This window comes from Vanessa tameamea, chromosome 20 (genome assembly GCF_037043105.1).
Source record: "Vanessa tameamea isolate UH-Manoa-2023 chromosome 20, ilVanTame1 primary haplotype, whole genome shotgun sequence".
In the NCBI taxonomy this organism is placed as follows: Eukaryota; Metazoa; Arthropoda; class Insecta; order Lepidoptera; family Nymphalidae; genus Vanessa; species Vanessa tameamea.
The window spans coordinates 653,048-677,828 of record NC_087328.1 but is presented as its reverse complement, the minus strand read 5'-3'; the positions used below and the strand labels follow the sequence as shown (position 1 = coordinate 677,828).

The 24,781-nt window shown below is 31.4% G+C and overlaps 4 protein-coding genes across 5 annotated transcripts; 2 read left to right on the top strand and 2 right to left on the bottom strand.

Moving 5' to 3' along the window:
* Nucleotides 1-1,483: 1,483 nt before the first annotated feature.
* LOC113403807 (cyclin-H) lies at nucleotides 1,484-2,641 on the bottom strand. Its single transcript, XM_026644408.2, has one exon. It carries the CDS (start codon nucleotides 2,521-2,523, stop codon nucleotides 1,546-1,548), a length of 978 nt encoding a protein of 325 aa, XP_026500193.1. The 5' UTR covers nucleotides 2,524-2,641; the 3' UTR covers nucleotides 1,484-1,545.
* A 281-nt stretch (nucleotides 2,642-2,922) lies between these two features.
* LOC113403739 (ras-like protein 2) lies at nucleotides 2,923-10,601 on the top strand. The gene is made up of 4 exons (XM_026644319.2): nucleotides 2,923-3,189; nucleotides 4,829-4,916; nucleotides 5,560-5,771; nucleotides 7,127-10,601. Exons 1-4 carry the CDS (start codon nucleotides 3,085-3,087, stop codon nucleotides 7,319-7,321), a joined length of 600 nt encoding a protein of 199 aa, XP_026500104.1. The 5' UTR covers nucleotides 2,923-3,084; the 3' UTR covers nucleotides 7,322-10,601.
* Nucleotides 10,602-12,542: 1,941 nt separating this feature from the next.
* On the bottom strand, nucleotides 12,543-16,034 carry LOC113403738 (ATP synthase subunit b, mitochondrial). The gene is made up of 5 exons (XM_026644318.2): nucleotides 15,881-16,034; nucleotides 15,140-15,284; nucleotides 14,211-14,409; nucleotides 13,225-13,413; nucleotides 12,543-12,775 (listed from the first exon to the last, which is right to left on the bottom strand). The coding sequence occupies exons 1-5, from the start codon at nucleotides 15,906-15,908 to the stop codon at nucleotides 12,602-12,604; spliced, it is 735 nt and encodes a 244-aa protein (XP_026500103.1). The 5' UTR covers nucleotides 15,909-16,034; the 3' UTR covers nucleotides 12,543-12,601.
* A 197-nt stretch (nucleotides 16,035-16,231) lies between these two features.
* On the top strand, nucleotides 16,232-22,935 carry LOC113403740 (small VCP/p97-interacting protein). Of its 2 annotated transcripts, XM_064217997.1 has the most exons (4): nucleotides 16,232-16,356; nucleotides 16,508-16,719; nucleotides 21,647-21,811; nucleotides 22,394-22,926. In XM_064217997.1, the coding sequence occupies exons 2-4, from the start codon at nucleotides 16,660-16,662 to the stop codon at nucleotides 22,406-22,408; spliced, it is 240 nt and encodes a 79-aa protein (XP_064074067.1). In that variant the 5' UTR covers nucleotides 16,232-16,356; nucleotides 16,508-16,659; the 3' UTR covers nucleotides 22,409-22,926. The 2 variants fall into 2 exon arrangements, with proteins under 2 accessions (XP_064074067.1, XP_026500106.2); XM_026644321.2 differs by lacking the exon at nucleotides 16,508-16,719 and having other exon boundaries at nucleotides 16,245-16,356; nucleotides 22,394-22,935.
* Nucleotides 22,936-24,781: the final 1,846 nt, after the last annotated feature.

The window sequence follows — 24,781 nt, the reverse complement described above, 5'->3', positions numbered from 1 at the left end:
GCGATGTAAGGATTGCTTTTTTTTTAAATTGAGCCAATGTCTTTAGGCTGTGGTGACTCACCATCAGGCCAAATTGAACGAAGGTCTCCCTATGTCATTAGAAAAATACTTGATAACAGTTCGTCCTGAGATAATAACTCGGGGCCACATGATGTTCAAGCTTATATTTCTGCTACAACAATTTAATCATAAAAATGGTGTACGTTTATTTGCCACTTTTAAATCAACCCAAATAAATAGATGTTATAATGTGTGTAGTCTTAACCTGTAAAAATGCCATAGCTGAGCTCACAATGACGCTTCATTACAAGTTTGTGGACACACATTTCAACACAGATTAAGCAAATGAAAATTCAGTGGTGCTTGCACGGGTTTGAACCTGCTGCAATCTCAGCTCTCCGTATCCATACTAATATTACACCTTACTCATACATAGTCTGCCGTGCTTTCAAGCTCACTTCATACCAAATTTCATTTGATTCAATTCAGTGGTTTAGCCGTAACAGCATAACAGACAGACAGACAGACAGTGTTACTTTCGCATTTGTAATATTAACTACTATAAATTATAGAAAAGTTGCAAATTATTAATATCTTAATCTCAATTGTCATGACCTTTTGTTTATTTGACTGTACGCCATAAGGATGAGTAGGGTTTATGCTGGAAAACTCTATTATAATTATTACATACATACATAAACATAGTGAAATTATTGGTTAACTAAGAGAAATAACTACCACTAACTACCTTTATAATAAATCCACTACAGATTTATATAATAGTCAGTGAAATCTTGTTAAATTTCAAAAATCTACCACGGGTTTTTCAATAAACACTAAAATTGGTTGCTATATCAAAATTGCCAAGGAAATTTAACGATTGTCCTTTTTGTTCAAAACAACCAAGAGGTCATTTTAAAATAAATTACGATATAAGATAAAATGTAACAAATTAAAAAAAAAAACAGATATTTACATTTCTATTAATAATATCTACATAGCATAAAATAAATTTGCTACCCGCCGTCTGTACTCTTAGATAGAACTACGCAACGGATTTCAATGCGTTTTATCATCAATAAACAGAGGGAATCAAGAGGAAGGTTTATTTATACGTCTGATTCATGCATATGTAGTAGATATCAACATTGTTAGCCTGAAAAAAGAAATAAATAAATTTATTTGTTTGTTCTTCAATATAAAAGTTGTATTTAGCCCTACTGACGTGTGCAGTTGGGACAGGTAATAAATTAAAAAATAAATAAACATAATTCATTGAAAGTCTAGTCTGTAAGTTGTCATATATATTTATTGTTATATTTAGAAAATAGGACTTATGTTTTAATTCACTAACAAAGAATGAAAGTAACAATTAAATGTATTTCGTAGGTATTTTGTCAGTTTATATAAACAAAATTAAAAAAAAATGCATTTATACAATTGAATTTTATAAATTTATGGTTTAATATAAAATAAAAGACAATTTTAATAAGTCATATCTTTATTTTAAATATTTATGTCAAAATTTCTTATATTAATTATTATCTATGAAGCAGATGGAGACAGAACTTGTGAAATGCCGCTCGTATCGAGTGACATTCTACTAGATCCAGTGTGCGGTAAGTCATCTTCATCTAGTGCTTCTCTCATACGCCTCTTATATATCTCACTATCTGGATTATTCTCTTGATTACGGCATCTGTCTAACTTCTTTTCAATTATTCTTACACGCTCGCGTGCTGGACTTTCTACCATTTTAACCATTGATCGTATCTTGCGTACTGCTTCGATGAGTATGGCTAATTTATCCTGTCCTGCATCACGGAATAACATATCCGTGACATAACTGTCCAAGTTCTCTTGTTCCTTGCTAGCTGCATGAAGAACCGCAGCTAAAGCAATCTGAGAAGGTGCATAAAGTAAACAAGCCTCAGTCAAAAATACTTTTTCAAGAAACTCATCAATGCCACTTCTTAAGCGCTCAGGGTTTGCGAGTGTGCATCTCGTCTTAATATCTATTAAAAACCCTTCAACAGGGCGGAATGGATTATGAATCGTTAAGTGATAGTTTAATTGTTGCATTAAAAGCAATTCATTATTTAATATGATGTCTGATGCCTTTTCCCTATCACCTTTGATGTTGGCCACAAATTGACCGATCGAAACATTAAACTCTTCAACTTTACAAGCTAAATACACGCAGGTAGCTAGAATCTCCTTAGGGTGATAATCCATTGATGAATTGTATAAATAAAACCTTTTAAAATAATGAAATGCAGTGCCAACTACTCCTTTCGGCATTGGAGGCATAAATCTTTTGCAGAATTCTTTCAAGTGAAGCTCGTACTGTTTTAGAAGCAGCCTCTCTTCTTCTGGCGAAAGAAAGAAGTTGTATCTTTGATATTCATCAATATGTTGACCGTGTTTTGATATGTATTCCAAGTTGTGTTTTTCCCGGTGACGAGCTATCTCGCTTTCGTCACTGAAGGTCCAAAACTTTCGTTGAGAGCTAGTAGAGAACATTTTAACCAATATTTATCTACAATCGTCTAATCAAAATCACCCAATTTCAGTCTTGTGTTTTGTAAGCAGTAGCAAAATAAAACGGTCTGTCTAGTGTCAAAACTTCAAATCGAAAATCTGACATATACATTATACTTATCGGTTACGATAATTTAAATAATTTTTGATAGGGCGATACAAATGTTTTATGATAATCATTGGATATAGATATATTTATTACAATTATATAGTTATTAAAGTTTCATATAAATAAATTAGTAATTGTGTTCTAAGTTTCGTATAATGACTGGTTATAGGTTCTTATTTTAAGTATTTTTTTTAGGTTGCAACATTTATGTTCAGCTGATATTAACGTTTCAATTTACTCAGTCTTGTATTCAGTAGTTTTTTCTCATGGTATTTTTAGCTTAAATGTTTTTTATAGTCTGTGATTTTGTAAAATGCTGCGTGTAACAAATCGTAACAATTGAATCATCCGTGACCGTCACTGAAATTAGAAAATACTGTAGTAGATAAAGTGTTTTATTTTCAATTTAGTAGTTATAATTGTTGTTATTCGAAATGTCGAGACCCGGAGATAGACCAAGTCAAGCTCAAACGTACAAGCTTGTTGTTGTCGGCGGCGGAGGTGTTGGAAAGAGTGCCATTACAATTCAATTTATACAGGTATTTTTGCCGTATTTGGCTATTGATACGCCTACGAGACGTATATTACTCTATTTTTAGCCACATCTACTCTCTAACTGAAATATAATTATAACTTGTTTTGTATATAATTGTCAAAAGAGTCATATTTATAAATAGTGTCTTAAGTATCAAGCCAAGGTCCATATAGGTAGAAGGCGACGCCGCCCACCGGTGTCATCATATCTACTTATTGACCAGGAAAACTAACATGTGGTAATTTTCTTATACAGCAACTAATATGAGAAACCATCACATAGTTACTAATTCATAAATATACTGTCTTCTAAAATTACATTCAAATTTTTCAAAAATCTTTTAATATAAATAATATTAAAATGTTTTACTATGAATGTGCTAATTTAAATGAATGAACATTCCTAATTAGTGAAGGTCATTCTTAATACATAGTTGGCTAGCAGCATGACTAATTATTAAAATTAATCACTTATAATTTCAAGAAATTAATGTTTATTGAAAATAGTCATAATAAACAGTAAGCTACCAATTATTACATGTCTAAATTTAAAAGATACCTTGGTTTCATTTACAGAACACAACAAATTGAATTGCAAAAGCTTAAAAAAATGATATATTGTCATATAATACAGCTGCCTGCCAGCTGTTTCATCAGTTTCGTAAACCTAAAAGTAAACATTGTTTTATGATAGTAAATATATTAAGTTAATATAATCAAAAATGAATAAAACAAAAAGTAACATACAACATAGATACTTAATATATAGGACTAATCTAATGAGGCCAAACTCCAAAAAAGTTTACTAGGCATTCTTGGATTCTCTCACCTTTCAGTTCCATCATCAGATTTTTTTGTACCATATTATTGTATTGTCATAGGTCCCTTATATGTGTGAAAAGATTCAAGTTAGTACAACATTTTGAAGTCACTGAAAATCAAATTTCAACTTTTCTTTCAAACATACATATAGATAGATAGATACAGTAAAGTTAGTAAGAGTGTGTTAAAAATAATTAATAATTTGTAACATTGGTTTATTTAATGATGGGAGATTGTCCAAAAAATTACTAAAGTGAATTCATAATACAAAATAAAATCCACCAGTGTATCTAAGCTAAGCTATAACATAAAATAAAGTATTTCAAATAGAATGCTAAATTGTATCACTATTTAAAAAGCTATTTAAATAAAAAAAACTCTGACTAGTATGATTTTTTATCTGTAAGCAAAGTGGGTGCATGAAACTGCACTTTCTATTCATAATCCAATTTAACATGGAAATGTTTAGGCATAGGACAAACGGATTTAGATACTTTCCAAAGACCGGTCATGTCCAAACTCGTACTAATGCACGTTGATAATAATTCAACACGACAGGGAATGACTTTGTGTATGCTTTAATGTATGCCTCGGTCTAGCTTCCAGCTTATAAAGTTGAGAGCTGAGCCTGAGGTTTATGTGCATTAGTAAGAGTTATAGATGCTCGTGTTTACTAGATGTCTTAGTTATTAGTAAAGACAGTGAAAAATTTCAATTAAATTATATTTGTAATTTTTGTTTTATAATCAATTTAGTATAAGGTTGTGCCTGTATGAATAAATACATCTGTAAGTTATTATGATTTAAATCAATTTGTTTCAGAGTTACTTTGTAACGGACTATGACCCCACCATTGAGGACAGCTACACGAAGCAGTGTGTCATTGATGACATTCCAGCTAAGTTGGACAGTGAGTCATTGGTCATTTTCTCATTAATCTATATTATTAAAAAAAATTGTGTTAATTCAAGGTCGAATTTACCTTTTCTTTTCTCAACAAGTTAAAAAATATTATTTAGCTTGTTCAATTACTGGACTTTGTCTACTTTTAAGAAGGTATGGTTACTCTACTGAACTAGTTCAATATGGGTCTCAAAATACACACAATTTAATTATACAAAAAAAATCCTTGGACACCTGTGGGTTTTCTCATTTTGTGTTCCTTCACCGAAAACAACATGAATTATAAAAACCACCACTACTGCCACGGTTCGACCCACGGTCATCTTGTCTCTCAGTAGGTACTTGGATTGGATATTTTTTTTTAATATTGTAGGCATGTGATGGTAAGTGGTCACTACTAAAAGACATTAACAAAGAACTTGATGCTGTAAAAAATATTCACCTTCCCTTATATCGCCAATGCACCACCTTGTAAATTAAAAAGTTATGTCTATTGTGCCCATAGTTACACTGGCTCACTCACCCTTCAAACCAGAATACAATTAAATATTGTTATTTTGAGTGGGAATATGTAATGTTTGAGTTGTACCTTCAAATAAAAATAGAACTGTATTGTTAAAGTTTTTTTTTTAATTTATTTGTTCCTCCAGTTCTAGACACTGCGGGTCAAGAGGAGTTTAGTGCAATGCGAGAACAGTACATGCGTTCTGGTGAGGGATTCCTCCTGGTGTTCTCGGTCGCTGACCACGCAAGCTTCGATGAGCTGTTCAAGTTCCACAAGCAGATCCTTCGCGTCAAGGACCGCGATGAGTTCCCCATGCTGATGGTGGGCAACAAGGCTGACTTGGAGCACCAGAGAGTGGTAAAGCTACAATCTTACTCTTATTTAATATTCAAACTAACATTTTTTAGAATACAAAGATGAATAAATATAAGTTACATAAGGGATTAGACAAACCTATTGCGTTGTAAACATAGTTAGATCATTTTTAAATTGTAATAATTTTGGGTTATGTTAATTTTATCGTAAAATTGTACCCATATAATTAAATAAATAATAATAAATATTGGACAACATCACATACATTACTCTGATCCCAATGTGAGTAGCTAAAGCACTTGTGTTATGGAAATCAGAAGTAACGACGGTACCACATACACCCAGACCCAAGACAACATAGAAAACTAATGAACTTTTGGTTCATTAGCTTTCTATGTTGGAACTCGGAGTGGCGTGCCCATGAAAACTGGTGTACACACTACTCGACCACGGAGGTCGTCAAAGCTCACTCAAAGTATAAGCTCATGCTATATGTATAGCATGTTCCAATGGCAGGATGACTAAGGAGAAATATATAACTTTGACCTTGAATTGACATGATTTTTAATCTCGACCAATGACGGATTCGTGAATACGACTTAAATGACGCAACTTGTTATCAGAAATTTGGCGGGAAAAAAGAGGATATATTTATTTCATTGAAATACATATATACAGTATTTCTATAATAAAAATAAATAAATATATTAATCAAGAATTTGATAAAGGTAGGGCTTTCTAATGTTTGTCGGTTTAGTTCAGTTGAATATTTTTCTTGGGTTACAGAAGTATGGATGGGAACACTGGTTTTCACACAATACTATCGTAGACACTTTCTGCTTTATACATTTATTCATGAAAAAAAAAAAAATGTTGAAGTAATTTCAAGTACGAGATAAAGATCGGTAATAATATTTTAAGAAGATATTAAAAATTCCAAACGGCTAAAATGTGATGAAAAATATTAGATAAAAAAAAATCGCTTTACCGAAAACTGTATGGGTGCCAGGCCCCGTAGACCCTGGCCTAGTGGTAGGCCGCGGCACACATTACCCACGCGTTTCGCCTCGGCTGGGCCTTGTTTATTTAGTAACACGTTGACAACACGGTAAACTATCGTAACAGTATAAATTACATACGATAACTTTTTTCTCACGATGACAAATGAATCAAGTAATGGGCCGATAAAGACGCTTAACAACCAGATAATTTTTCTGTCATTTAGCATAAAAATCGTACCAAAAAATCTTGAACAATGAACAAAAACAATGTTGACTTAATTAATTGCTAAAAAAATAAACTATTTTCTATCCATTCGTGCTTGTGATCACGCGAGAGAGCATTTTAAATAAATTTGTCTAAAAAAAAATTAAGTCGTAACGTGTCTTCATTTCCAGGTAACATTAGACGAGGCGCAAGCACTCTCCAGACAGTTGAAAGTGCCATACATTGAATGCAGCGCTAAGGCGCGAATGAACGTTGACCAGGCCTTCCACGAACTCGTCAGACTAGTCCGTCGTTTCCAGGAAGCGGAGAGGATCCACATCAAGTCAGATAACAGGATCAAGAAGAAAAAGTGCACTATCTTGTAACAGCACCGGTGTGAGATGAGCTTTATAAAAAAAATCGAACGTCAAATTCAAATGACAGATGTCAACATTTAAATAATTGGTGTCTGTCGTTCGAACATAAACATGGTGCTTCTAATCTGATGTTTTTGCAAAATTCACTTTTTGTTGTTTTTTTGAGAAGCCTTTTTTATTTAAATAGCACCCTACTTTTATTTATTTTTAAGTGCTAATATAATTCTTAAATATGTACAACCTCGTTTTTAGCGTTTAAGCTATTTATATTTAAATTGTACTGGAATTCGCTTTGAAATATTATTTAAAGCAATTTAGTAACACTGTTGGCATCGGAAGAAATTATTACAATAATACTTTATAAGTTAATAAATTCTCTGCCATCTTTGGCTGAGTCCGTTAGACATAATAATCATTACACTAAACTAATTTGACTAAACCCTGGTTTCTGTATTAAAAAACGACTCGGTTTCCTTACCAGTTGAATTGTGTAATTAACCATACATATTATCGGAAACCCTAGTATCAATAAAAAACTATAAATGTAATATTTATACATTTAACCCAGCATCGGTTATTTCTAGTCTTCATAAGCAAAACCATTTTATTTTTGGATGTATACATGACACAAATAAGATATCCTTTTCAACGTCATATATTGCCGCTGTAAGGGCTAAAGGTATGTAAAATTTAAGTTACAAAAGAACTCCAAAGTATGTAAGATATCATTGGAACAGTCAAGGGGAAAGTATGTTATTCAATTTAAAAAAAAAACCAATTGATATCTACCAATTCAGTTAAATTTAAGGCTTTAGTGTGATTTTGATGAATAACCCTTTAAAAAAGAGGATGCTTTAGCCCGCAGTGGGATAGTTGCTTTCTAAGGAAAGCTCTACCGTGCCACGAGTGGAGCACTACACAGGATCGGCCCCGGATGCGTTATATCGGTACGATCCAGTAGCCTCTGTTATTTTCTGATGCAATATTTGTTGGTAATTCCGGAACTTTTGTTGGTAATAATCAAATATAGCCCAATTCATAGGGCTTCCAGGTACCTTTCTGCAGTAGTGAGAAGTTACATGTTACTTATAGTCAGTGTATGCTTCCCTGCAGACAAAGTTCAGGCCTTTTACATCTTTACATTGGAATAATATTTCCTTGTATTTTATTCATATAAATTTCATATAATTGTTGCTATCATATAACTTTTCGCAATTTTAAATTGTACCCTAATTTGAACATATGACCTTTTGCTTTTCTAGTATCAACGTAAATAAGAGATTATTAGTTTTTACTTCAGTTAGATTACTTTAGAGAACATGTTTAATAAAATCGAGTTAACACAATTCAAATTGGTTTAACAAAATTTCTTCAATTATTTCTTAAGTTTTTTATATCGTATATATTGTTTTGTGTTATATATTAAGCATTATTCATATTTATTTCAAACTAAGCACAGTTAACTTTACAATCTATATAATAAAATTATATGTTATGGTCGCGGATACAACACCTGTTAAATTTCAATAGAATTTGTTCTGTAAACTGTACCTGTTACTATCCAGTTTTATGTAAGTTGAAATATTGATTATTTTTTTTTGTATATTCGTACATTTTAAGAGCAAACTATTTCGCACAATACTACAGAATTTTATAGTAATAATTACAAAATATCTGTCTACTAAAAAGAACTAAATATTACTGGTCATAAAAGTTAATCAGGATATATAGTTTAATAAGTTTTTTTCTTGTTTAATCTGGATCGGTATTAAACATTTAATAACATTTGATTATAAATGCAAAATTTTGCGAACTAATATCCCGGTTAAAGAAAGCGTTCCAAACTCTGTAATGGTAAAATATTTTATAACAAGTAATGTAATTATGTCAGTATCGTTTATTCATCCCTTCTATAATGTAATATTATGTCACCTTTACAATGATATTCTTGGTTTAATTTAATTTTTAATATGTAAGAAAACTTTATATATTTTTTTATATCAATATTCGCTGTTACAAAGTTATGTCTACTGTTTGTCGGGTATCACTATTAGTGAGCGACCGGCAGACGCGTTTGGGGCGTCGGGAACGCATTCTTTCAGGGAACGGATTAAAGTAGTGTTCACATCAACGTCTCGATACCAAATACTAATTTATACTGTATTTTTGTTTAGTTTGTCTATTTGTAACGTTTGTCAGCATACGGATCGAGTAAATTGATAAAGTCGTTTTTGAGATATTGTGCACAATTTTATTACTAAATGAGCTGTGAATGTTCGTAATGTTGTTATTATTGTTATTAAATGTTTCGATACATAAAAATTATCTATCGAGAAATGATCGATAAAATTGTGTTGCCAATGTTTTGCTGAAATATGACGAATTGGAATGTTTAATAATAATAATATAATGCACAAAGGACGGTCTTGACCTGGACGTCGATGGTCTTACAAATTATTTTGTATTATTAGTAGATGGGTCTTCCAATAAGTAACTCTTGTGAATTGGGTATTTAAATGAAAAAAATAATATCACTCATTTTAATAGATGAAGATGACGTTTCACGTTATGCAATGCCAATATTTACGACGTTGTGACGTCACGTTCGGAATATGTCACTGTCATTATGCTAAGTTTTTTTATTTTTTTTAATTTGTTTATATTATATATTATGTTTATATCTCACGAGCAACGGTTCTTGGATATACGGGACTAGCCCACTGCCACTTTAGACTGTTAATTATATAACTTCACTATACATGATTCACTTATGCTGATGTTTATCCTGCGGTTGGTTCGGTTTGTCATATGTTTCATCAATGAAAAAGGGATTTGACATACGCATTGGCAATATTTCTGCCAGTGAGTTTGTTCCCCAACATCATATCCGAGTCGGCGATAAATACGTAGATGCGCCCCTTATATACGGGAATCAGTATTTAACGAATAGTCATTGTACTTGAGAAACGGATCGTTTTTGAGTTGCGAATAACAAGTTGTTAGTGGTTTCTCTAGGAGATGTATGTATATGTGACTTTATTTGTTTAAGGGATGCTCTTGAATAATACCGCCTGGGTGCAAAACGAATCGTTTATTGTACAAAGTAATAGTACATTAGTCGGCTGTTTCCGACGTTGTCATGGCATTATACATTTATAATTATAAAAAAAAAAAAAACTAAAACTTAGCAACGTGATCATTCTATTTATGACAGGAATAATTTAAATACCCAATTAATCCCATCAGTGTTAGGTATTTTGTAACAAAGATATACATACTATATATTTTTTATATCGTATTATTTGTTTTTATGCATTTTTTGCTAAGTGTAACTTTACTTTAGGTGCACAGTTTTTGATACGATAATTATAATTTAATATAACTTGTAATATTATAACTTAGCGTAAATACGGCTGCGATTCATTTTAAAATGTCATTACTGTACATATCAAGATGAAATAACAGCTACCGAACTGGCTTTCAGGACTGGTTGAGCTACCAATGTTATTTAAAATTAATTCATATATATATTTTTCTTTTTTTTTTCATGTTATACGATGGCAAACGAGCATGAGGCTCATCTGATGGAAATGATGCAGATGTCCATGGGTGATTACTACCGCCCATGGACATCTGCAACACCAGGAGGGTTGCAGGTGCGTTGCCGGCCTTTAAAATAGAAACATATTCTGTTTGTATGTAATTATCTTATTGGATTGTCGTATTGTCCGGCTGCTGGGAAAATGCGCTGACCGTATAGACGACGAATCATATAATTATAAAGTATATCATTATTTGAAATTGCAATAAATAATAATATTTTTTTAAACTGTAATTGTAACAGCGTTACAATGCTATGTCAGCAGTCAGCCGTTAGTCAGAAACGCATTGTCCCAATGGCCGGACCTTAGATGTAAGGGGATTTGGAAATATTTATTTGTCCCATAATGTTACATATAATGAGACAATTACCTGTGTACTTCTATACGTTGTGCAATTTTTGTTGATTATTTTATTTTTAGAATAAGCTCAATCGGTAAAAAGTGTAATTTGATAAATGGTTATCGATTTCGGTCTCGGGCGAAACTACATTTTATTTTCGTAAAAAATATAATTATTTTTTTTGGTTTTGATATATTTTGTCTTGGCTTGGCTTTTTTAGTCGCTGGCTTAAACTAAGGACCGCGATATTGTAACTCAGTTGTGATAGGTTAGTTTATGTGTTCGAGCACCTGATTCGGCCATCGCTTAAGACGACTCGTCGTTTCGCTATGCGGCACAAAACTACTGCCGTTCATCATAGTCGTATCTTTACCAAAGACAGTTGTTATTACAAGGAGACGCATTAATTGTTAAATCTCAATGCAAAAGCGCTGATATTCTGGTTCACGTGATATGTCTCCTGCTCTTTTGAGCACACATTTTTAACAGTCAAGTTAAAAGTTTATTTTCAGGTATTTTGTTTTGTAAAAGTACTTTAACGCCGGTTACGTTAAACAAAGTATCAAATAAACGATGTAGTTTCGCCTTATATAATAGTGTCGTGTTTAGAGCTGGTGAGCACTGAGTAGGCGTTTTGTATAAGCGATAGAGTAACCAAGGGTGACGATAAGTTTCAAAGAGCTTTAACTGTGGGCTATACGCCCTTAACTGAATAACCGTACTGTTGTCAAGTAATATCTTATTGTAATAAAAAATATATAACAAATATGTGTTTTCCTCTATCCCTGATATTATACTATATAAGTCGCCAAGTATTAGCTCCACGCTTTTTTATCATATATATAATCTTGTAATTAATAATACATCTTCTTTACCAATGTAATTTTTACAAATGATTTGAATTTATGAATCGACAAATATAAAAATATCAGCTGTATTTTAATATAGAAACGGATACTTTGCGGTAAACTACACGTAAACGGTTATGGTTACGGAACTTTAATAACAGTTTAGTTGGGAAATAAGTAAATGTATGTTATCTAACAAAGCATGTTTCAGAATATACTACGATTTCAAATTCTTAAGGCGGTCGCCTTAATAAAATTGGCTGTTACGAAGTTTTTTTATTCAAATTAGAATCATTAGTATAGTCAAGCCCACCTTTGAAACATTGTTTTCGAAAACCTTTATAATTATAAGTTTTAAAAATAATCAAATTAAAATTAAGTTATTTATAATTGCAATAATTTGAGACATAACTTATTTTTTTTAAAATAAAACTCCGATAAACTATGGTACGTTTGATTTCAGTTTATTAACAATATACAGATAATAAATAACTATATTTTAGTTCTTCGCGAGCGCCGCCAGGTCTGCGATGCAGCGGTCCATGGCCTGCTTCTCCTGGTCCGGTGTGATGGCCTTGGTCACGTTGGCTACGATCCAGTCGACCATGTTCTTTTGAGCGATACGGCGCTCCAGGAGGGTCTTCTCCAGTTGGAAGTCCAAGCGACGCTTGACCTGTTCACAAATATCTTTATTAATAAGAGGCAAACACAGAGATTTGAATTTGTATTCTTTATGATTGGATCAATATGGCTTCAATTAACTGAGCCTTGTCTATACTAATATTGTGAATGCGAAAGTAACTCTGTCTTATTAGCTGTCTTGGCCATTCTTCTGAACCAAATTTGATAAGATTTGGTATGAAAGATTGAACCCTAAAGGACACAGCTTTATTTTTTTTTATAATCAACCCTAAAATCGTGAGCGAACCCGCGCTCGACAACCACTGGATATATCAAACTTAAACTCAAATAATTAAAGCTACATTAAGCTTAAATTAAACTAGTAAAATATTAGGTTGCATTATTGTTTTAACAATTTGGCAGATAAGTTATCAATACAGTTGGAGACCTGTATCGAAAGCCAGTTAAATAGCATATGTTATACAATCGCAGGCGGCCCACCTCCTGGTACGCGGTCAGCGCACGTTCCCTGTACGCGGCCTCGAGCTGCAGCAGAACATTCTCCTTCTTGGCTTCGATGAGCAGCTCCTGTCCCTGAGCCCTCCACTGAGCCTCCTTCTCTCCGGCGATGGAATCTTCAAGGGACTTGATTGTACTTAGGCGACCCGCGTTCCAGTTGGTTTCTACGTTCTGGAGGAATATAAATGTGCAATTTTATATGGCATTTTCGTACTGGAGAGTATTTTAACAAATTGGTGGAAAATATTTTGGCAATATCACATGGTAGAGAGGAGATTGGTCCGTTCCAAATATTAAGCTTATTATCATTAGCAGCGTTAACCTACTGATTGAAATTCGTCAATAATCATTATTATATATTTAAGAAAACCATGTTTTGTCTTTGCCTGTTTATGTAGTTATTATTTCGGCAATAAAAAAAAAATCAACAGATAATCTCAAATTTGCTTCTATAGCTTATTACATGTTTGTTTAGTTTTGTTTTTTAAATTCGTCTTAGGTACTCCATTTGACTATCTAAGAAAATGATTTTCAAAGTTCGATTTCTCGTATATTTCGAGTTGCCGAAAAATATTATTATATTAATCTCTCTAAGAATTTTCGATGATGGAACGGGATACCTTTGTCAAGTTCACACTTTTAGTATATATATTAAGAATGAATGATATATAGTTCTGGTCTCTATTATACTGTTTTTACACACTCATGGTACTACCATTCTATGATGGTGAATTATGTAACTTGTGGTTGATAGGACTTATGTGCTTATTGCACATGAGTGTTTAACTATTCTATAAAGTAATGGTTATCGTACGTTGATGTAGTGGGCAGATTCGTTTAGGCTTGTGAAATGGGGACAACATTAGACCAAGAAGCCATGATGAAATTACAATAATATAGCTAGACCATATATTGTTATGCTATAGCTTAATATGAATGAATTAAAAGTTATATCATTGATCACTTACGTCAACTTCCTTGTCGAGAAATTCAGCAAGTTTGGGTCCGAACTTGGTGCTAGCATAATAGATCATCACGAAGATGGAGAGACCGGTATAGTACTCATGTTCCATGACATATATTTCCTTGCTGAACAGGTATGTGGCGAGACCAACGCCAAATGTGTAGGGACCGGTCACACCAGTCTTTGCATGGAAGAATTGGAACCTGGAATAATTAATTTAATATTAATAAAAAAAATTATACTATAGAAACACTTTAAACAGATGAGGAAAAGTATTGAACTGTTTTATCTTTGCCTGTTTATACAGTTATTATTTCGAATAAAGACTAATTCATGTAATTTTTATATTATATTCTATTTATTTATGTTATGAAAACACTTTCATATGAAGTGTTCATAATTGAAATGTAAACAGAATTAGTAATAAAATTAAAAAGACAAAACGTGTTTGCTATTCCATGTAATGTCTTTAAAATAAAAAACATAATATTGTGTAACTAAGGGTCACTGTAAAACTTATACAAAGTCTTTATTAACATGTTTTTATATCAATTTGGGTTGGCATATTTATTTTATGGTGATTAAACCTGCTTCGTTTATGTAAAATCTGCCACATGTATATTCAGTGGAATAAGGGCTAAAACTTCTCCACACTAGGATAGGAGACCTAAGCCCAGCGGTGGCTGTAACAGGCTGTTGCTTTAATTTTTACTTTATGCAAATCTACATAGTACAGACCTTTAATATAAAAGCTGTTTATCTCTATATTACTGACTTCTTTCAAAGTACCTGTTGTGATTCTTAAAAAGTACTTAAAAGAGTAATTATGTAAATTTAAGACTAGACTTGTCATAGCTAACTCTGCATAGTTAGCCGAAGGTAACTTGAATTCAGCAAAAATTTCATAATTTCAAGATTTTTTTATATTCTTACCATTCTTCTGGAATGAAGCCAAGTCGCACTTTACCGGGCTCGCCTCTTACAGGCCGGGGGAAATTCTTCTCATCCCGTAGACCACTGACCTCGGTGGCCGAGCCACGAGCGACAAGTGCTGTTGGAGTGGACTGACGGGCCGCGACTGAGGAATAATATTTTTAAAAATTACTTATTATATGTTTTAAGTTTGATTAACTTTCTTTATTAAGTGTTACTGTGTTTCTTAAATAAATTATTGTTCTTTAAATATTATAAACATTCCATATTTAAAAATCTTACGTTCTGAATGCGTATAAAAATGATGTTTAGAAATTATTGAATGTCTGCACTGATATACATGATAAGAGCTTATATGTTTTATCATCCTAATATTCAAATAAATAAATAAATATGTTCTGTTATATATAATACTAAATTTTAATTTAAACATATTTAAATCCAATTTATTAAAGTTTAATTCAATGAATATCAGAACTATCAGCTGATTAAATTAATGTTAGGTTAATTTTTGATTGATAAAACTACCTTCGATGTTAACAGGCCAACGCTTTAAACAATACTTTTCTTCTAATTTTCGAGCTACTTACAATTACATTAAGATTTATTAATTTAAAAAAAAATACATTTCATTCGGCACTTGTCAAAAACGATTACATAAACCACCCTAACACAAGGTTATAATTTTGTTTCGAGAAAAGTAATTATTACGGCAAAGTATTCTTAGATAATTAAACGTACCTGAACGCAAAGCTAAGCGTGAAAACATTTTTAAAACGCAATTTTTATGAAATCTAAAAATTTTCGACAGCCCACAGTAAAGTACTTTGCGTTAGTGATGTGACATATGTAATTTATTTTATCGACTATCGAAAATATCAATGTTACCAATGTTAACGTACTATATCTTAATAAAAAAAATGTATGAGGATGTAAAGTATTCATTTTTAAAATAAACTTTAATCAGCAGCATAATAAACCTGGAGTATAAATAACATTCAAAACAATTATTAATACAAATATTTTAGAACTTTTAGCTCCCTGACCTAGTTAATATTTCTTAGTTGGTAATATTTTAGTATTGATCGATAAGTTGAACTTTTTCATAGTACGTTGTTGTACGGATCAAATAATTTATATTACTCGATACTTCAATTTTGCAGTATTTTATAATACCTGCAATAATGGCAAACATTAATACAATTTGGATGAGAATGGTTAGTTTAAGAATTGTAAGACTGAATGTGGCGTAGTGCAGTCTGTAGTTATAGTGAATTATATAATTATATTTTAAGATTTTATTTTGCTGTTTATTTAAATAAATTTAACTGTGCCTTTCCCTTATAAATAAAATCGAGATGTTTTCAGGATTTTAAATTAAATCATAATTATTAAAAAAAAAAATGTTGAACGTTTTTTTAAATGTCAATGTTATTGTCAATAAAATACTGTGTTAGTACATAAGACTGGAATGTGCAATTTTTTTGGCAAAATCAAGTTTTAATTAAGTTTTCCTAAAAATGGGAATATTCACATCCTGCTGTAGACCCTCAGCAACGGACTTATTGACTCCAGATGCAGTAAGTTGAATGTTTGGATTACAATCCAATAATTATTTACAGAAAAACAATAAGGAATGCCTGTTTTTTTCATATCAATAACATAGATGGGTAAATGTAATCGTACGTTAACGGACAGAAACAAAAAAGATTACTATATTTGTATAACAATTAACAGAAATAGATACATAAATATATCTAAGATTAAATTTGATTTTTGGAGTATCATTAAGATTCATGGATAGTTTGATAGTTTTAATAAGTGCCTTATTTAAATAACGTGTTTGGCAATTGAAGGAATCTATAAAATCAGGTTTTTTGAAGTATGATTTAATAAAATTCTTAAATTATTGAATCTGTTGTATATTATGTTAAAATGTATCTCATAATACCCACTACAATTGCTTATAAAAAAAAAATTACATAACATCAAGAAAATGTATTTAAAAAAATCCACAGGCAAAATACTTTTATAAACTGAAAACCTTATTGGTTAATGTTAAAAATAATACATGATACACAGATTTCACTTATAATTAAATTATGTAAATTGCTAGAAATCACCAAAGAATTTACATAATGATATTGTTCATTCACTTTTTGATAGATTAAAAAATAATCTATTACATTATTTGCTCATTTTTAAATTGTTTATGTTAAAATAAACTTGATATGATCTCTCATAAGTTCAGCTTCTTCCCTCGGCTAGTTTGCTCATCCGCTTACCTATATAATAACTAAAAAAAAAACTAATAACAATATAATATTATGTATTTATGAGCAGCTTTCAATGAGAGTCAAAACAATAATGATTCATTTTTTGGAGTCAAAAATATTTACATTAATATATAGTTTTATTCCTATTCTAAATGATGCCAGTTAATTGCAAGATTTTATTTAAAAGCACCTGTTATGACAAAATATACATGTTACACGAATAGAGGTGATGTGACAAAAACGAGTTCTGAGCATAAGATATGCAGTTTTTAGTCATTTCAGTCATTATAGTCATAAGACATACAAACTGTGGCAGTTTGTATGTCTTATTAGAAATATTTGAACATAATTATATGTGACCTTGGACAAGGAACCCATTTGTTAGTGGTATCATGAAACAGAATCAGAAATACTGAAGATAAAGTGAATTATCCATGGTATCAGGGCAAAATTAGCATAAAAACTTTTTTCTTAACCTCATCTAATCCAAAAGATATTTAACTCAAATTCACCAACCAATAAACAACATATGTTATGCTGTTATTATTATTTCTAATTTCTTCGAACTATTTCAACAGACTATGTAAGCTGCTAAAAATTTGCTTCACTGTAATATTTAACATTTTTGCATGTGTGTGTATATAATTTTTTTTAAATTGTTAACTATGCAAGTGCTGTGATGACATAATAATGATTAAATCATTATTTTAAGGTTGTATATGATGATGATGATTTCCATAAACATTACAAACATCTAACAGATTTTGGTTACAGCGGCTAATCTTACACAGAGACCAGCCTACTATGCAGTGGTGGTTTTACAGTTATAGCATAGCAATTGTTGCTATCAAATATTTGTTGCAGATTGATAATTCAGTATTACGGAGTATTATGCTACTGCATAGGTCCATAATAATGATTTATATTTTTTTCATTTGATTTGATATTAATTCACAACAAATATTTGAAAGCAACAGTTGCTATGCTCTGACCGTAATGGCCCTGCAGGACATATTTATAGCACAAGTGTGAGCACAAAAACACTCTTATATTCTGATGGGAAGGTTACTCACTTTGAACATTGATGGCCCATTTGATCGTCGTCCTACCTATATGATGACAAAAAAAAACAAATAACAATATCCTATAGAGTACTTATGAGCAGCATTCAATGAGAGTCAAAATGGAGTCTGAATATTTATTATATATTCATTAATATATTATGCTTTATTCCTATTTTAAATAATGATATAATAACAGTTAATTGCAAGCTTTTATTTAAAAGCACCTGTTATGACAAAATATACATGTTACACGAATAGAGGTGATGTGACAAAAACGAGTTCTGAGCATAAGATATGCAGTTTTTAGTCATTTCAGTCATTATAGTCATAAGACATACAAACTGTGGCAGTTTGTATGTCTTATTAGAAATATTTGAACATAATTATATGTGACCTTGGACAAGGAACCCATTTGTTAGTGGTATCATGAAACAGAATCAGAAATACTGAAGATAAAGTGAATTATCCATGGTATCAGGGCAAAATTAGCATAAAAACTTTTTTCTTAACCTCATCTAATCCAAAAGATATTTAACTCAAATTCACCAACCAATAAACAACATATGTTATGCTGTTATTATTATTTCTAATTTCTTCGAACTATTTCAACAGACTATGTAAGCTGCTAAAAATTTGCTTCACTGTAATATTTAACATTTTTGCATGTGTGTGTATATAATTTTTTTTAAATTGTTAACTATGCAAGTGCTGTGATGACATAATAATGATTAAATCATTATTTTAAGGTTGTATATGATGATGATGATTTCCATAAACATTACAAACATCTAACAGATTTTGGTTACAGCGGCTAATCTTACACAGAGACCAGCCTACTATGCAGTGGTGGTTTTACAGTTATAGCATAGCAATTGTTGCTATCAAATATTTGTTGCAGATTGATAATTCAGTATTACGGAGTATTATGCTACTGCATAGGTCCATAATAATGATTTATATTTTTTTCATTTGATTTGATATTAATTCACAACAAATATTTGAAAGCAACAGTTGCTATGCTCTGACCGTAATGGCCCTGCAGGACATATTTATAGCACAAGTGTGAGCACAAAAACACTCTTATATTCTGATGGGAAGGTTACTCACTTTGAACATTGATGGCCCATTTGATCGTCGTCCTACCTATATGATGACAAAAAAAAACAAATAACAATATCCTATAGAGTACTTATGAGCAGCATTCAATGAGAGTCAAAATGGAGTCTGAATATTTATTATATATTCATTAATATATTATGCTTTATTCCTATTTTAAATAATGATATAATAACAGTTAATTGCAAGCTTTTATTTAAAAGCACCTGTTATGACAAAATATACATGTTACACGAATAGAGGTGATGTGACAAAAACGAGTTCTGAGCATAAGATATGCAGTTTTTAGTCATTTCAGTCATTATAGTCATAAGACATACAAACTGTGGCAGTTTGTATGTCTTATTAGAAATATTTGAACATAATTATATGTGACCTTGGACAAGGAACCCATTTGTTAGTGGTATCATGAAACAGAATCAGAAATACTGAAGATAAAGTGAATTATCCATGGTATCAGGGCAAAATTAGCATAAAAACTTTTTTCTTAACCTCATCTAATCCAAAAGATATTTAACTCAAATTCACCAACCAATAAACAACATATGTTATGCTGTTATTATTATTTCTAATTTCTTCGAACTATTTCAACAGACTATGTAAGCTGCTAAAAATTTGCTTCACTGTAATATTTAACATTTTTGCATGTGTGTGTATATAATTTTTTTTAAATTGTTAACTATGCAAGTGCTGTGATGACATAATAATGATTAAATCATTATTTTAAGGTTGTATATGATGATGATGATTTCCATAAACATTACAAACATCTAACAGATTTTGGTTACAGCGGCTAATCTTACACAGAGACCAGCCTACTATGCAGTGGTGGTTTTACAGTTATAGCATAGCAATTGTTGCTATCAAATATTTGTTGCAGATTGATAATTCAGTATTACGGAGTATTATGCTACTGCATAGGTCCATAATAATGATTTATATTTTTTTCATTTGATTTGATATTAATTCACAACAAATATTTGAAAGCAACAGTTGCTATGCTCTGACCGTAATGGCCCTGCAGGACATATTTATAGCACAAGTGTGAGCACAAAAACACTCTTATATTCTGATGGGAAGGTTACTCACTTTGAACATTGATGGCCCATTTGATCGTCGTCCTACCTATATGATGACAAAAAAAAACAAATAACAATATCCTATAGAGTACTTATGAGCAGCATTCAATGAGAGTCAAAATGGAGTCTGAATATTTATTATATATTCATTAATATATTATGCTTTATTCCTATTTTAAATAATGATATAATAACAGTTAATTGCAAGCTTTTATTTAAATTAATTTGTTGTATGTGTGGGTTTTAGCAACTTAATTTGACGAGTTCCACCTAATCGCTTAAGCTACAATTTTTCAAATGTGTTGATTGCTGGAGACATATAATTTAGTACACTTACAAAATATTATTTCTTTTTAGACATGACATGACATATTCACATACATAAACTATATATTTGATGTGTGAGGTAATTTAAGAGACACAAGGGACATGACTGTTTTTGTTTATAAAATAGATACTCGGAGGGGCAAATAGGCCATCTGATAATGACTACTCGTCATTGCCCACGAACATTGGCATTGTACAAAATATCAATCATTCACCGCCAATGCGCCGCCAACATTGGGAACCAAGATGTTATGTCCCTTGTGCTTGTTATACTGGCTCACTCATTCAAACGGAAACGCAACCAAGTATTGCTGTTTGGCGGCAGAGTATGTGATGCGTGAGTAGCACCAACTCTTTCACAAAAAACCCTACCAACACACCAAGAAAAATAGTATAATACCTTAGTTCCCAAGGTCGGTTTGATAATATTTCGCACAGTGCCACTGTATAGGCTCTGGTGATGAGTTACCATTAGGAGGCCCATTTGCCAGTCTGCCTATCTATTGTATATAAAAATAAAAATTACTCAAAGAGTAAGAGGTACTTGTCTTTTTTTATGGTAGGATGTAAATTTTATTCTATTCTTAACGAATATGTCCAGTTTGCTTTTAGTTTCAATTCCACTCTCCATTTATTTGCTCTCAGGAGACCAGGCGCAGGCAGCAGATGGAAGCGGCTGAGAAACGCCGCGCCGAGGAGGCATCCCGTGGGGTCAAGAATCCAGAGAAGGTGAGACGCATGCAGCTTCGCGCTGAAGAGATGGAGAAGAGAGAGCAGGAGCTCCGTAAGGAGGGGGGAGCGAATTTAAAGGTATGTTGAATACTATATGTAATTTGTTTGTTAGAAACTTCATTTAATCTTAAATTTGAGACATATTTTCAACTTTATTTATTTTTTAAATCAATATTTATTAAAAACGAGGAACATTCTAAAAAGTTGATACATACCGAGGGTCACACGGAAACGCGATAGACTTATATATATTTTGACGACCTCCGTGGTCGAGTAGTGTATACACCGGTTTTCATGGGTACGCCACTCCGAGGTCCCGGGTTCGATTCCCGGCCGAGTCGATGTAGAAAAAGTTCATTACTTTTCTATGTTGTCTTGGGTCTGGGTGTTTGTGGTACCGTCGTTACTTCTGAATTTCCACAACACAAGTGCTTTAGCTACTTACATTGGGATCAGAGTAATGTATGTGATGTTGTCCAATATTTATTTATATATTTAACTATGAACAATTGAACACGTCTTGTATATTAAATAAATAGTAGGCAAAAGTATATAAAATTTAATTACAAAGGATAACGAATTAACTCTATGTAATAATTTACAAAAGAAAATCTTATATTTTTGTCGCATTGATATCCTTAATATATTTTCTTATTTCAGTGGACGGCCGACTGAGAAAAGGAGCAAGGTGGAAGCAGCGATACTTCCACCAACAAATACAAGTACAAGAATTGATTTCTTAGAACACGCTCTATTTTTTTTTACGTTGCTCTACATCGTACATACTAGGTCCTTAATTTTTGTCTGAAGTGCGCATTGTTTGTCCTCAAAGCAGATCTTATTTTATAGTAGTCTCTTTGATATGCTATTTATAATCTGTTTTATTTACATTCAGGTTGTTTTAATTCATACTCGATTTGTTTGGTGCGTATTTAAATTAGTTACGTTATTTTAGTTTTAATTGTGTAAATGAGAAGGGAAGAGTAACTTTAAAAAAAAGCAAAGAATTTACGATACTTAAAAACCGTATCGTTATGCTTAAATACAGTAAATGTTGTAATGATTATATTGAAATAGAATATTTATATTTTTGAAACCATATTGCGCTGTTACAATGTTATGTCAACTGATTATGTTTGTTTGCATCATTCTGTCAAGATCAAATGACAGATATCAGAAACGTATTAATACACAGTAGAGGGTTTACTTAAAGCAGCGTTGCAGAACTGTAGATAGTTTGACTATCGATAGTTGACCTGGAAAACTATTCAGGATATCGATAGTTCTATCGATAGTATCGTTTGATCAATACTATCGATAGTATTGCTCTCTCTCTAGCTCTCTGTAAGTAATACTATTGGTAGCAGCGATATTTTTGATACTATCGATAGTATCGATAGTTTTGGACGATAGATAATTTAGGTTAAAAGTAATGGTTTTTGCAATACTATCGATAGTATTGCACATGGAGAACTATCGATAGACTATTGATACAATCACTAACACCTTAACTATCGATAGTCTATCGATAGTGGACTATCGATATGCAACACTGATTTAAAGGATACAATTCAATTTTCATGTAAAAACACGCTTAAATCGTGATTTAAATTTTAACGATTTTGTACGAAGAGTAAACAAAAATTAGTAATTAAATAACAATTGTTTTCTTTTCAATTTATGAAACCAGTAACAGCTATATATTTAGTCAGATTAATTTTTAAATTAAAATATATTATTTTATATTTAAAAGTGAGGTTATGTGACATTTCTGTTTACGATTTGTACGAATCTGATTAAAATTTACCGTAACAATGAAATGGTCCTTATATCACGTTATAAATGTCAAATAATTATTGGTGTTTAACATTTATATTTATAATAGGATTTAAGTAAATGTTGTTTGTTTTAATATTGTAACGTCGAACGCTTTCCTTGTTAGAATTTTGACAATTTATTATATTCCTTCTTATTAAATTGTCGGTTCTAAATAATCATTTCTAACCGAACTACTGAAATATTGTATCTTTGCCGCTCTGAAGTTAGTTATTATATCAGACACGCATTTCCAAGCGCCAACAAAACTCATTGATAAAACAATAATAAGAATTAACCGAATGATTCAGAAAACAAAACTTAAATGAACTTAATTTGAAAATAATGTCTGACTTACAACCAACGTCCATAAATATTAGTACTGTAACCAAAAAATATTTTTTGTTTGCTTGCAAGTGTTCACAAATCTATAGACAATGTAGTATTATACAGTTTTTTAACATTGCCACCCTGCTTGTTGGCAACACAAAAAAATACAATTATCTGTCGCAACTTTAGATATCCTCATATCAAAAATCGTATTTTTTTTTAATTCTCTAACTTGCCCTTAAATAATTATAAATAATATCACTTTGATATCACTCGCATCAGAGCGGCAACATTAAAATATTAACGAATATCACTATGATATCATTTTCATTCATATCAGAGCGGCAACACTATAATTTTTCTGAATATCGATTGGACTCCATCAAATGTTCTGTAGTATTATTAAATACAGGGGCTGTTTGATATTATTTACAATTGAAATCGATTTAACACCTTTATATAGTATTCGATTTCAAAGTAAGCAAAAACAGGGCCAACTATACCGAATTCGATTGGACAAGGTACTTCTTATGATGCATTCTATATCTTCTAAGTAATTAAATGTATATTTAAGAATAAACATGTCAAAGAAATTCAATCACCTAATAAAAAAAAAGTACATTTCAAACCGAGTTAGAATTTATTCATGTTAAAACAGCAAAAATAAATGTATTGGGTGTTATTTTTTGTATGAAGCCCAATGATAGCCAACCAACCCGAGCAAAATCGATGGCACGCACTTATATATATATATATATGTATTTCTTTGAACAAAATCTCTTACGATTTTTTTAAACATTAAATATACTTTTTTTTATTGTACAATGTTAGTCTTATATCATGTTTCTATGCCACAAATAAATTAAAAAAAAGATGTCAGTGTTGTGTTTGGTATTTATTTAT